At 55.0% G+C, this 13,942-nt stretch overlaps 4 protein-coding genes across 4 annotated transcripts; 1 reads left to right on the top strand and 3 right to left on the bottom strand.

Moving 5' to 3' along the window:
* Window positions 1-1,511: 1,511 nt before the first annotated feature.
* Window positions 1,512-2,744, top strand: FBP1 (Fructose-1,6-bisphosphatase; the record flags this gene model as incomplete). The annotated part of the gene is made up of 3 exons (XM_014691587.1): window positions 1,512-1,618; window positions 1,741-2,522; window positions 2,614-2,744. 3 exons carry the CDS (start codon window positions 1,512-1,514, stop codon window positions 2,742-2,744), a joined length of 1,020 nt encoding a protein of 339 aa, XP_014547073.1.
* Window positions 2,745-2,989: 245 nt separating this feature from the next.
* Window positions 2,990-4,152, bottom strand: G6M90_00g036830 (uncharacterized protein; the record flags this gene model as incomplete). Its single annotated transcript, XM_014691586.1, has 3 exons — window positions 2,990-3,281; window positions 3,393-3,726; window positions 3,846-4,152. The coding sequence occupies 3 exons, from the start codon at window positions 4,150-4,152 to the stop codon at window positions 2,990-2,992; spliced, it is 933 nt and encodes a 310-aa protein (XP_014547072.1).
* A 420-nt stretch (window positions 4,153-4,572) lies between these two features.
* G6M90_00g036820 (uncharacterized protein) lies at window positions 4,573-5,482 on the bottom strand (the record flags this gene model as incomplete). The annotated part of the gene is made up of 3 exons (XM_014691585.1): window positions 4,573-4,762; window positions 4,822-5,277; window positions 5,445-5,482. 3 exons carry the CDS (start codon window positions 5,480-5,482, stop codon window positions 4,573-4,575), a joined length of 684 nt encoding a protein of 227 aa, XP_014547071.1.
* A 4,763-nt stretch (window positions 5,483-10,245) lies between these two features.
* Window positions 10,246-11,208, bottom strand: G6M90_00g036810 (uncharacterized protein; the record flags this gene model as incomplete). Its single annotated transcript, XM_014691584.2, has 3 exons — window positions 10,246-10,365; window positions 10,433-10,965; window positions 11,034-11,208. 3 exons carry the CDS (start codon window positions 11,206-11,208, stop codon window positions 10,246-10,248), a joined length of 828 nt encoding a protein of 275 aa, XP_014547070.2.
* Window positions 11,209-13,942: the final 2,734 nt, after the last annotated feature.

Here is a 13,942-nt window from a genome sequence, read left to right as displayed (position 1 = left end):
TCGCAAATGTAAAACGTACGGCGACCAGAGAATGCTCGTTGGCAAATGACCCCACCCTTGATGTCTAAGCTTTTGCCTGCCCCCGGAGCACTACAGAACAATTACCGCAACCTGCTGCTCGTTCTCTTTCCTCCTCTCTCCTAGCTTGATCCCCAACTTATATTCCTTCTGCGCCGTCTCCAATATCCTCTTAACCGCTGTACCCTCCACACACGAATTCACACCCGAATTTCTGTCGTCCCACCCCCGTCTCTCATGGCATGCCGTGTACATGGCGCAGGAGCGCCCTGAGGAGCCATGAAGTTTTGCGGCGTTTTTCTGACTTTCTGGAGTCGTGCCCGAGCAAAGCTTTCCTCGAGACATGAGGAATCACGTACATACACTCCGTTGGCAGCAATATATCGCACGACTATCTGTACTTGACACTTTGATTTCACCAGATACAGTTAGGAGCGAATCCAGCGTCCTGACTACACACTTTCTTGAATGTAGGCCGAGACCTTTAAATACAGAGGCACTACTTCAGGGTACTTCCCGAACATGAGTTAAGTATGTGCTCTGGGAAGTAAAGGTGGGGTAGGTAAAAGTACTATGAGTTATGCTGGAAGTCTGGCGCAAGTACCCAGTGCGACAGGTCCCGGAATTTTTAAGGACCTCCGGGTGGGTCTGGGGTCCTGTTCATAGGTCATTAACCCCTCCCCCAGCCCAAGGCGTTCCAAGCCAGGCCACTCCAGCAGCTTAGCCGCAACGCCATAGAAATGTGTTGAACAGTTCCGATGACCAAGTCCCCACGGTTCAATTGCCCTTTGAAGTTCCGGGAAATCCTCTTTGCGTAGGTGGATTCCCGCGTCCCGCGCCCCCAAGTTTCCCAGCAGTCACGGGACCATTTCCGAGGAAGGCCCACGGTCGGTGCTCGAGACGCGAGACGCGGGCAGCTCGGTGTCGAGGACCGAGCCTCGAATAACCGCTTCCAGACTCGCCGGAGCCCTCGGTGGCTTGGATGGAGGGTGAGACCACATGACGGGAAGAGCAGGACCAGCGGACCCGGGGGACCTGAATTCCCATGGCGGATTGGCGGAAGAGGACGACTGCCGGGCCTCCTTGGGGCCTCCTTGGCGTTGGATGGGGGACGGAAGATGGGGAGGCACGGCCATTACATACATATTACCTTATGATTATCGTGACCTCGTTCGTGCCTGTTCTCCTGGCTAGAAAAGTGCTCAAACCCTTTGGATTCCCCCCTCTTCTGCTCCTTTCTTTTCATCCGTTTATACTCGTCGTCGAACTCGGGATTTCTTTTTCCTGAGATCCGCTGGCCTTCGCAGCTCTTTGTCACGATACCCCGCTGCCCCTCCACCGAGGTTAGCTTTTTACGCTTTGCCGCAGGTCAACCCGACAGCAGCCGATCACAACGAGGCCAATTCGTCTTGTGGCATAGTCCTCGTCAAACTCACACCTCTTGTCCATCACCGTCCCTCTACAGTACAAGTTAGCGCAGAAATACCGGCATCATGGCGGACAACAGCAACGGCGAAAAGGTCAACACCAACATTGTGACGCTGACTCGGTTCCTCAATGAGGAGCAGACCAAGCACAAGGAGGCCAGCGGTGACTTTACGTATGTGCACGATTTCAAGTTGATACGTTGATTGCCTTTTGCAATCCCCTCGGACGTACATGAGCAGGGTACACGCAAAAAAAGGGAAAAGGATAAAAAAAACTAATATTGCTCCCATACAGTTTACTCTGCCATGCCCTCCAGTTCTCATTCAAGTCCATCGCATACTACATCCGCCGCGCAACCCTCGTCAACCTCACCGGCCTGGCCGGCTCCTCCAACACCACGGGTGACGAGCAGAAGAAGCTCGACGTCATCTCAAACGACCTCTTCATCGAGGCCATGCGCTCGTCCAACAAGTGCGCTCTGCTCGTCTCCGAAGAGGAAGAAGACATCATCTACTTTGAGAATGCCACGGGCTCCCGCTACGCCGTTGCGTGCGACCCCATTGACGGCTCTTCCAACCTCGACGCCGGTGTCTCCGTCGGCACCATCTTTGCCATCCACAAGCTCCCCGAGGGCTCCACGGCCCGCAAGGAGGACATCCTCAAGCCCGGCACCGAGCTCATCGCCGCTGGCTTCACCATGTACGGCGCCTCGTCGCAACTGGTGCTCACCATGAAGAACAGCTCCGTCAACGGCTTCACGCTCGACAACGGCATTGGCGAGTTCATCCTGACGCACCCCAACATGCGCATCCCCAAGTCGAGGGCCATTTACTCCGTCAACGAAGGCAACTCTCTGTACTGGGAGGAGAACACCATTAGCTACTTTAACTCGTTGAAGCAGGCCCAGTCCAATGGAAAGCCGTATTCTTCGAGATACATTGGCTCCATGGTGGCCGATGCGTATAGAACGCTGCTGTATGGCGGCATCTTTGCCTATCCTGCCGACAAGAAGAGCCCCAAGGGCAAGCTGCGTATTTTGTATGAATGCGCGCCCATGGCCATGGTTTTTGAGAATGGTAAGCTTCTATGATGCCTCTCTCTTTGTCCCCTCTTTTTTTTCAGGTGCTACATTTTGCTTCATGAGACATGCTAATATATGAGTAATAGCTGGTGGCCAAGCTCTCGACAGCAACATGAAGCGCATGATGGAGGTCGATCCCGAGCATATCCACGACCGCTCGGGCATTTTCATGGGCAGCTATGACGAGATTGAAAAGGTCAAATCTTTTCACAAGTAAATGCAAGGCCCGCTAATTAAATATATTGTAATGTAAACAACGGACTGCGAACGCCATGGGATTGGTCATGAATCGAAGAAATTATAGGAATTCACAGAGGGCAGCAGGCATAAGCATATGCAGGAATAAATAAAACAAATCTACCACTTCAACCACTGCTTACTGGCACGTATATAACAACAGCCTTGCTTTCCCCCAACCCCAATCATATTCATCTGTCCAGGATATTACACAGTCCGCAAGCCCTACCATAACTTGGGCACAAGCTTTGGCGTGTTTCTCTTCCATTCCTGATAGTCCGCTCTTCCGCCGTACTTTTCATCGTGTCGTGCCTCGGTCAACGGAATACCGGAAACCTTGGTAAGCAAGAGACCCGAAAACGCAGGCGCAACAAAAGACAAGGCCGTCGTGGCAACAATCCCAGCCGGCGTACTGAACCCAAGAGCCAATTGAATAGGTTTCAGAGCGAGTACACCGGCGCACGTAGTCGCCAGACCCGTCCACAGGGAGATTTCGCCAAAGTAATGCGGGAAACGACTAGACGGCACCCACCATCATTAGCAAAAAACAACAACAACCGTAGCAGCCAACCCATCCTATCCGAGTCCAGAAAGCCAAGGGGACAAGGGGGGAGATAGGCAAACTTACCACATCCTAAACAAGCCCGTCTTCAGAAACTGCTCGTCGTGCTCCTTCTTCCTCCGCCCTTCCACCCACCTGCTCTTCTGCACATCGGCCGCCGTCTCCAAGGCGATGCCGCCCGCCCAGACCCCGATGCCCAGCACATCGGTAACGGCGAGCCGGGGCACGGCCGCAAACGCCGCGGCAGGAACGGCGTTCACCGCCATGACGGGCATCAGCATGACCGACACCCAGACGGCCTGCATGAAGAAGGCCGACGCGAAGCGCAGCGGCTTCGTGCGCAGCGTGTCGAAGCGCGGGTCGTGGCCGTCCTGGCTGATTCTGCGGAAGAGGTACGCCCCTACTGTGCGGACGTTAGCGACGCTTGCCCACGCGTAACATCAGGACAAGGAAGCATTGAAGAGGAGAATAGATGGACATGTCTGGGGTGGGAAGGGCGGAAGGGGGGGGGAGATGTACGTCTGGCAGCCCACGCCATGGCCATGCCCGTCACGACCACCTGTCTCCAGTTCCAGGAGGCGGCGAGCCGGGACAGCGTGGCATTTCCCGCGCGGCCTCGCAGGTGCGGCAGGTACAGGCTGAGTGCGCCGACGGCGAGAAAGGTGAGCGAGCCGGAGATGTCGAAGAAGCGCTCTGTGGAGGCGAGCACGCTGGGCAGCCCGGCGGCGAGTTGGAGGGCGAGCGCGGCCCCCACGGAGGGAACAATGGTCCGGAGGAGAGGGGATTTGAAGTTGGTGATGTGGAGGAGGCGGTTGATGATGGGCATTGTCGCGGAAGTGACGACGTGCACGGTTTTGCTGGATGAGATGGAGACGGAGGAGGGTTGAGGCAAGTCAAGGGGCTGTTGGGGATTTTGTTTTCTTTTTTTTTTTTTAGACGTGCATGCTGCAGATGCATCGACCGCGTCAGAGCTCGGTGGTTTGGGTCGTCATGACGGGAGCTCGATCGCGGCGCCGGAGTGGTTGACGATGCTTTGGTGTTTGGGAGATCCTAGCTCCGATCGCCCCACAGATCGGGCCGCGGGCAGATCGTGCTGGCGTCGACGGATTTGAAGACTTACAATTTGGCGATGAAGACGTCGAGAGTTGGTACTATCAACAACGGCGCAGACAGCGTTTTGCCGCGGCACAATTTGCATGGTATTGATATTGTTGTAGGTATGTGGATTGACGACGACTCGCAATGTCTAGACTAGTCCGCAGAGCAATGACTTCCACCACTTCTCTTTGCCGACGCTCTCCTCTGATCCCCCATGCGGTGCCTTCAGATGCTGCTTTTCATCGCCGTCAACACTGTCCGTCTCGTACGGAACGAGCTTGAATGCCGAGATGGAAAACAGGTGCAGCTCAAAGTCGCCCTCTTGCTCGCCAAAGAAGCTACACGCGGTCAGCACCCATCCCAAATGCCAGGACGCAACAATCCAGGCAAAACTCACCTCCTCATCATCAGCCCGACCCTTTTGATGTCCCCTAGATCCAGCTCGCCCGCATCATTCTTCTCCCTGCCCCGGTACGTGGGTTTGAAGTCGGCCCATCTCAGCTTCACGTCGCCGGGCTTCTTGGCCACGAATTCCGCCTCCCAGCTCACGGTGCTCTGTTCACGGCCGTCGTCCCTCCGAGGCAGAATCTCATTCTTCAGCGTCAGGGCATACTTCTTGCCGTCTGCCTCGTCCGGGCCCCTGATGGAGACAATAATGCCCTCGTAGTCCTTGAGGTTCAACGACAATGTCCCCAGCGAGTGCTGAGAGGCGAACCCTGCTCCGCCGAGGGCCGTCGTGTCCAGGTGGCCGTGGAAGCGGGCATGCTGGGGAGTCTCGACGGTGAGATAGGACTGGCTGGCGCCGCCTCGCACGCGGTCGTCCGAGGTCACCCAGGTGTCTGAGGCCCACGGTCTGCAAGAGGCCAGGTTAGAGAATCAATGTTGGGATTGAATGTGAGGGCATTTCGAGAGGTGCAAAATGGAGAGGGGTGCGCGTAAACAGGGAAAGACGGAGGAAATGTTCGGGTTTCGAGAACAATACTGGCCGGTGACGCGAAAATGAGTCAAGGACAATCATACCGATCTCCACCGTAGAGGTACAGGATCTGGTCAGGCATTCTGCTGCTCCAATCCGGTGTTTACTCAATTAAGCTATTCCCTGCAGTAGTATGCGGTCAAGTGGTTCACAGCTCATTGTACGGAGTACGGAGTACTTCTACATGCAGCGGCTGTTGGAAATGGATCAAGGTTCAGCCCCAGCCCGGCCCAGCTCGTTTATCGGACCACGCTAATTGCATAGATTCGGATAACTGCATCAGGGCTCCTCCTCTGTTACTGCAATGGGGATTTGTGGCGGGGGTGTCTAGTCGTCCATGTTTCTAAACATGTTCACGTATCGCTCCGTAATCCGTTTTCTTTGGTCCATCAATCATGGCAGACCCAGCAGACAATTCTTAGCAACAAGCCAGCAGTTTCCAACGTGGGAAACTGCCGAGCCAAACATGGTGCCTGCTCCCAAAACAAGAAAACTCCAACGCCATCGTTCGATTGGGGGGCGCAACTCTGTCGAATGTGCAGCTCGTACATTCAGCGCGGTGATTGGACACAAGCTCGTTTTTGATCCAATGTGGGCGTATCTATTCTGCATTCGGTTGCCCGTTCTCCGCCTGGCGTAGGCGTAGGCGTAGGCGTGGCCATGGGCGTGCGGCGCGGCAAGCAGTGGTATATACATACAGTACGGAGTACAACAGCACGCGAGGCGCAAGAAGTTTCCTAAACGCTTCGCGAATGCTACGTCAGTACTAGCGCTACCGAAAATAACAAGAGGCCAGGCAGATAGCACTAGCTTCTGTCAGGCAAAAGTATAATTTCTGTTGGACTCGATACACCCCCCTCCTCCCTTGGGATGGGCTCTGCACAAACTCGACGAGGCAGGCAGTCAGCTGGTGTCTCATGACGAAGACGGAGTATGGGGTAGTTTACGGGGTATGGAGAGATGGGATTGACAATTACCGCGGTGTCTCGAAGCCAGTAACTAAACGCCTATGTAGGTACGGAGTACTACTACGTCGTATCTCGTACGAGGCCGGCAAGCACAGCAAACCGACAAGCCCGAACTCCGTGCTCGGTCCGTATGGGGACGTTGGATTGCGACAGAGGCAGGCGACGTGGGATGGGAGGTGATCAATGGATGTCTTTTGTCCCTGGCGCCAGTCGGTCTGCCTGTTCGCCGGCTTCATCTCCGTCCACGACCGCCTTAATTTGCCGTGCCATGGTCTACACCATGTGTTGGTTATTCCAAATCAACGCTTCGTCATGGCAAGATATACTATTCAAAAAGGAGGAAAAGAAACAGAAACGGCCTACGGCCCCTGTCTGCATCCTGGGGGCGCGGCACCACCCCCTACAGCCCGTCCACATGGCTGGCCGTCACATTTTGTTCGCACCCGCAGCCAACCAGCAATCACGGTCAACAAGAACATGTCCACGTCCGTGTCCCTGGCCGCATCCAGGTCCAAGTGCCCTCGGCCTTTACCTTTGTACATACATGTACTACATGATGTCCTTGGGGGCGGAATGCTAATCGTCCGTACGCGGCAACTATGGCCGCCTCCCAAATGCTGGGTCTATGAGCTGTGGGTTCGTTCGTTTAATGCTGCCTTCGATTAGCTGCAGCGTGGGCAATGTTGATTGTCTAATCTGTTCAGAGTGCCATCTGCATGTACAATGCATGTACGGAGTATGTACATATGTATCATTCTTGTGCCTGCTGCGCCGTCCCTCCCTGTCCTTGTCTGTTCCCACGCGGTGCGGCTCCGCGCTCATGGCAGCTCTGCCCTCTCGATGCTCCCGCCATCCCCATCCCCATTTTCCCACATCTCCTTGCTTTCTTGGAGCCTGTCATCTAACCACCTACATGTACAACTTAGGTACCTACCTAATAATTCGCCAACCGGGGCTCGACGGATATACATACCCAGGTGCCCAGATGCACAGTGTCCTGGTAGTACGTACGCACACGCAAAGGGACTGACTGACTGACGAGGGGTGGCTCACTTTGACACATCTTGGCTTCGTCGTGGCTCCCCTGCCAAAACCTGCCCCCCGCGGCACGCAGTCAGCATTTTGTTCTTGAAGCCGAGACCCATGAACTTGACGGATTTACGGCCCGTCAACCACGAACAACAGTACGGAGTACGGAGTAGTATGCCTTTGCAATGTCCGCGCAGCTTCTCAATTGCCAGTCAGCCTAGCCTGCAAGTCGCCCATAGGTTTCTGATTCCCATACCATCGTTGCCGCCACTGTCGTCAGTATTCGCCTGCTGTACCGAGTATGCTGTAACGATGCCGTCTGCCTAGTATTTTGTATTTTGCTCGTTGAATACGGAGTACGGTGCATTGTGTGTTGTATTCCACGCAGTCCGCTCCCTTCACACAAGCCACTTCTCCAGGCGGGCGGTTTTTGGGTAGGCCTTGTCAACGTGTTGCTTGTCTCTCGTCTGTCTTGCTCCTCCATTTCTCAACCGTTTCGTCACTGTGGCCAACGGGCCATTCAAGAAGCCCATCTATAAACGAAGTCGTCCTTTGTTCTTCACTTGGCGCAGAAACTCGAAATACCGGGTTGAGCTTGTCCATTCCACAACGCTCACCCCTCCCCCCCGGTCAAGGACAAGGACCCTGCAAATGCACTTGTAACTTGTCGCCTTGTCTCTCCTCGGTCTTCCTTGTCTGGACTCGTCCGAAACATGGCACAGAAAGCCGACTGCAAGGCGTCGCTCTCTCTCTCTCTCTCTCTCTCTCTGTCAACGCTGCCAGAATGGCCGGTCGAAATTGTCCGACTACGTTCACCACCTGGGGGGGGGGGGCTTGACAGCCTCAATCAATCTCCCTCCCGTTCGTTCGTCCAGTGTTCGAGGGTGTGCGTGTGTACATATGTGTGTGTGGTCTGGTGCTTGGTTTCTGCCTGGCATACCGACCACGGCGCTGACCAGTGCCCAGTGTCGCATCCGAGCCATCCTGTGCTCACCACCCTCTGTGCTGTACACTTGTCGCGTGCTCTGTAATGGCGGTTCTCCTCATGTGCTCCAACTTTTCTTACGCAGCCGTGTAACACATCCCTCCCAGCAGAGCCTCCTGTTGCCCTCCCAGTGCTGCCACCAGAGTCCGTGGCATCCGCCCAATTCACCCCCACGGGCGCAGGCTTTCATTCGTGGGAATGTCTCCTATACCTCCTCCGGCCATGGCCCTCCCATTCTACAGCAAGTAGTAGGCAGATCGGCCACGTTTTAGTAACGGCTCGCACACCTTGTCGCCTCGCTTCGCTGCAGCAAGAGACAAAAGCAGACGCGCCTCCAGGGCTCTCCCCCTCCAGGTCCCCGCCTCAAACCCGCAAACCCTCAAACCACAAGGCACAAGGCGCAAGGCACACGAGCCCTAGTTCGCCAGTGTATGGACCATGGAGTCGAATGCTACCAGCTCGGTGGCGGGCTGAAAAGGCGGACGCACGTCGTCGTCAAGGGCCCTGGACACGCAGCCCACTGAACGCAGGGAGGGTTGCACCCAATCCCTCGCTGGGTTTTGCAAAATGGGAGCACCGCATCCCGTCCTCAGCCCAGGGCTCTGGAGAATGCGCATCCAAAATAATTTAAATAAAATAAAATAACGAGGTCGGGTCCCGCAGCACCAAGGAGGGGGAAGGCACGAAGGGAGGGGGAGGCAGAAGCACCCAGAGGCGTCGCTGGGCCCTGCATCTCGTCACAAGTGACACATATCAATCTGTTCGCGAACTCCGAGACAAGAAGGAAATGTCGGAGGTATTGGCGGAGCGGAGACAGATGCGTCAGAAGCCTTGGACGTATGCATGCATGCATTACAAATGTTTCTTGGTCCAGGGGTGCGGAGGAGGCAGAACTGGCGCGCGGGACAGCCCGTCGACGTCACAACCAAAACATCGCCGGTGTCAATGCCAAATGTCAATCAATGCCGTTTGTTGCCCATGCCATGCGTCCAAGACGCCGACGTGATTCAGAGCCTCATGGCTCCAGTGCCCACCAACCAGACCACTTCACCAAATCGCCGGGCCAGACAAACCACCATCGCATGGACTCCGTAGCCGGCAACTTTTGATCAAGAGCACGTCGTGTGCTTTTCTATTCTCATTATTCGATGTACATCTAACGTATACTCATATCCAAAAGGAGCTCGCTAATAAGTCAAATCTTGGTATCCTCCTGAAAAGAAATAGATAACCGGGTGTCGCCGCCGCGCAGCAACTCCCCCAAAACGCCTAACCAATTGTAGAAATAATCTACAGTCAATGAAAGTCTCCGGGCTATCCCCCAGGTCCCGTCTTGTTGTTTTTTTTTCCCTCCCCAAAGGTCATCATACCACATGTCGTACACTCTTGTCGCGAGCCCCAAGCATGTCAAGCGGCGAGAGGGGGGGGTGTGAACCAAAATATCAGCCGTCTCAATCTCGCCCTGTAAATGCCTGGTGGTTGTCTGTATCCCTCTGTGTCTTGTCCCTGCGCCGCGGCTGAACGCCGAAAACAGATGATTGATTCTCATAGCCTCAGCCCTTCCCAGTGTTTTGTTGTCCGTCCCTTTGTGTTACCGACCGGCAGCCTTCCAGCTCGGACAAGGCACAGGTTCCGCACACCCACAAATATGCGCTCATGCAGAGTTGGGACCGAGCAAGGCAACTTTATAGGCTGCCAAGTGCCCTCGTGACAAACGTCAATGAAGCGGCAAAAGTGGGGATATTTCTGATATGTGAATTTTTAATTTTTTTTCTGGTCTGGCGAGTGTTGGTGCACGCAGCCTGTGTGCCTTATTGCGATTGGGGGTGGTTGTGCAGCTATTTTCAGCCGCCGCTGGCTGATCTACTGTTGGCTCGGCATCATCCCAGGGGACCCTGGCATTGACAGCGGCGTTGTCGGGTATTCGTAGCCAGCCTCGGAACATGAGGTGGACGTTTCATAAGAGTGAGATAGCGGGGGTGTCTGGTTGTTTAAACAATCAGCAAGGCGTGTCTGAATGGACAGTGAGATGCTGCCTCGTGAAACTCACATGAGCAGAGGAGGAATCGTAATGACTCGACATATTAATGTCGACGCCAGAAACGAAGCTGTAATTGAGGTATGGGCTCAAACCGTCGTCGCATTGCTTTATATCGGGATAGTTGGTCATGGCTGGCAGAGTTGCTGGCATCGTGGTAGCCGCCAGGTAGTGAGGGTAGGGATCAGCAGCTGAGATAGAAGGGTAGGGTTGCGCCGAAGCATAAGGATCCAACAACAGCTCATCTGGGGCAGGGTATGACGGGTACGCGAACAGCGGCGGAGTGTTTGAGCGCTCGCGCTTCTCAAATCCTGCTGAGAAGACCACCATTTCCTCGTTATTCTCCATGGGAGGAGTGAATTGGCCTTGAGAAACTTGAATAGGTTTGGCAGTGGGTGCGGGAGGGGATGGCTTTGTCGTCTTGGAAGTCGACTGGCGTTTTGATTTGCTAGGGTTGTTTGACTGAGGCTTCTTTTCCGTCTCGCCGTCATCAGATGAACCGGCTCGGCGCTCGAGGTCTTCCAGGCGGCGCTTGAGCTTCTTGCCTGATACGACTCCGTGTTAGCAAAGCGGACTTCCAGACTCAAGTAAGCCTGGAGGGAACATCACTTACGGTAGTTGCGCTGGGCAATCCGGTTTTGTATCCTCCGGCGTTCAGCAAGGTCTGAGATCTTGGTCCAATCTTCGTCAGGAAGCGCGGAGCTGCTGAAGGCACTGCTGGTACCGTGGGCAGAGTAATGTCTGGTAGAAGCCGGAGGAGGGGGATAAGTGTAGGCGGGTGGTGACATGGCGAACATGGTCCTTGTGAAAAGTGTTTTCTCAGGAGCAAGAGGAGGTGGAACGATACTGTTCGTTTACAACGAAAACGTTGTCCGAAGAGGAGAGCTATCAAAGCCTAGGATAGCTCCTGCTGGAGAGCCGCGAACACCGCTTGGGAGTAGGTCAATGTTGTTTCAAAGATGAGTGTAAGTCAGCCTGGCCAACAACTTGCCCAGTTAATTGTCTCTTTGTAGTGAAGCAAGTGAAAATGATGGGCTAGAGCACGAGCCGTGATGAAGTGGAAGGGCAGTTGATTATATACCTCGACATGGTTTCTCCAACAGCATGTCCTTCTCGAGTACAGAAGAAAGCGCCCATAGCACCCTCCATGTGAGTCTATATTAGAGGCACCCCGGTACAACCCATGTCTGCGGCCTTCGTTTATTCTCGCACACACCCTCTCCCACTTGGCTCTTTCGGGGCAGATCTCGTCACCTTGGGGCACAGCGTATCTTCAAGGTGGAGATAGGCGTGGACTCCAGGAGTCCAGGACATTTGGGGCGTGCGGGTCGCCGGGCATGGTGTTGACCTCCACCAGGTTGAGGGTGTGTCTGTCGGAGGCACCGCCCCCGTGGCCCCCGAACAAGCTCAAGTGTCGATGGGCCAGCGTACAAAGTACCTAGAATCTCCATCACTGCTTTTGTTGTACATGCATACATCGTGTCGACAGGTGCAGGGCAAATTTGTCCTGAATCTACCCATACACGACGCTGGCACCATGCATTGGGCCCTTGGACTCAGCAAGGCCTAGGCACCGTAAATAGCTGCTTGGGGTCTCACAGGTGTCCAAAACTGGGACAGTGTCGGGAGTTTTGCTAGGCCGATCTTCAGTCGTCTGGGGCTTGGGCGTAGGGCTGTGAGGAGGCGTCAGAGGCCAATAACGCATCACAAACTCATGGTGGCCCCCAAACCCAAAGACTTGGACGGTCGTCGTTGCACGCCGTCCACCGACGAAAGAAATGCCACTTCTAGCAGTTGTTTCGAAAGCTTCCATGCGTGCCGCGTCCACAGCGAGACACAGCATCTACATCGGTACCTGAGGGATCCGGCCCACCATCGTACCTCAGCGCCATTGTGCTGTCTACCGGTTATCGTAAGAAAATGGCCAGAATCATTTTGCTCGGGACTTTAAGATACCTAGGCGTGGATGAGCAGACAGCTGCCTCCTCTACAGTCCTATAGATGAGATAGATGTGGGGGTTTAATGCGCCGAACTCCAGAGCCCAAGACAAACACCCGTCCGCGAGGAGCCCCTGCCATTCCATGACGTCCAGGTTCCCTGGGGAATCTTTATTCGTTTATTGTATAACATGCCGGCATCGGCTTACCAAGCTATGGTGGTTTTAGTCCTAAAAAGGGTGTGGAGGATAAGTTTGGTTTGTCAGTTCCACGTATCAGACATGAGTGCAGGATTCGGCAGGCAATTCCTACCAGCAGAACTGCGAAGCTCAATCACTCTTCTGGTCCCTATCTGTGGAATGGTTCAAGGCTATCGCTAAGCGAGAGCATGACGACGTGCCAGGCAGATGGTCTTGAAACACATCTAGGACGCGTCCAGGACCATGACGGCCAGTCCTGGTTTGGTAAAGGATGCCTCCGCAGATCACCACGAACATGCACCAACTCTTCACAGCGGACAAGTGGGCCACAGCACAGAATGGCGGGATCCCTCGCACTCGACCTTGATGGTGACTGCGATGGCGATGGCGATGGCGATAGCGAGGGGGGCTCCTGCCAGACGGCGGCGAGCGGGACGAGTGGACAGCCTGCAGAGCTTGTGATGGCGAGCCAAGGAAATGCTCAGGGCGTCAACTGGTTTCTTCGGTTTCGTTTCTCGGTTGACGGCGCACGCCCCCTCCAGCCCACCTCGTTCATAGTGGACGGGCTGCTCGCCTGTAAACTGAGTTGAAGCCAGGGCGGAAGAGTGACGGCTTGCGTGCAATTGTAGGGAGTAGGGAGTACATGTGCGTATAACCAGCACGCGTATGCACATGCAATCCGCACCCGGAGTTTCGCAGGCGGCATTGCAGTGCCTGGTCTGTGTCGTGGCGGTTGTGGATGTGCGGGTGTGAACATTGTGACTTGAGACGACCAGAAAGCAATCAGGGAACTTTGCAAAGCGAGCAGCCACTGGCAACAAGATCCGGAGCAAGGACACAAGCTATGCCCAAACCAGCACAGTACTTGTGCACACAATTGTACGGGGGCACACACGTGCGTACAAGTGCGCACCCGAGCCAGCTACGTACTCCGTACCCCAAGACTGCCACTGCACGCCGCCAGCACAGCGAAGCTAGGCTAGGCAGGCAGGCGCTGCAGCAAGCCCCCCTCCTCCCCCAAGTTGGTCGCTCCTGCCTACGGAGTAAAGTGCCACCAATTTTGCCTGGCCCAAAGCATGCATGCCACTGTCCTGCACGTGCTTTGTCATGTACCTATTTTTGGCGCCGGACACTTACCAAGCCGCTGACTGCATTTTCATTGGTCAATCAGCTTGCTGCCACTGCGGCTTGTCTGGGTCTGGGGCCGGGATTAACAAGACAAGGGGACCCGTCATTGGCACGTCAAGTCTCTGTCGTTCCCCATTGGATCTACCAAGCGCCCAGACGCGGGAGCTCGTAAACTTGGTTGCTGTCGGGCCAGTCCCTCAAGCTGCCCTCGCTCTCAGATTGTGGGCTCTTCCGCATTTAGCGATTTCGTGCGACC

This window comes from Metarhizium brunneum, chromosome 2 (assembly GCF_013426205.1).
Source record: "Metarhizium brunneum chromosome 2, complete sequence".
In the NCBI taxonomy this organism is placed as follows: Eukaryota; Fungi; Ascomycota; class Sordariomycetes; order Hypocreales; family Clavicipitaceae; genus Metarhizium; species Metarhizium brunneum.
The sequence above is the reverse complement of the archived record's forward strand: the minus strand, read 5'-3'. Positions and strand labels throughout refer to the sequence as shown.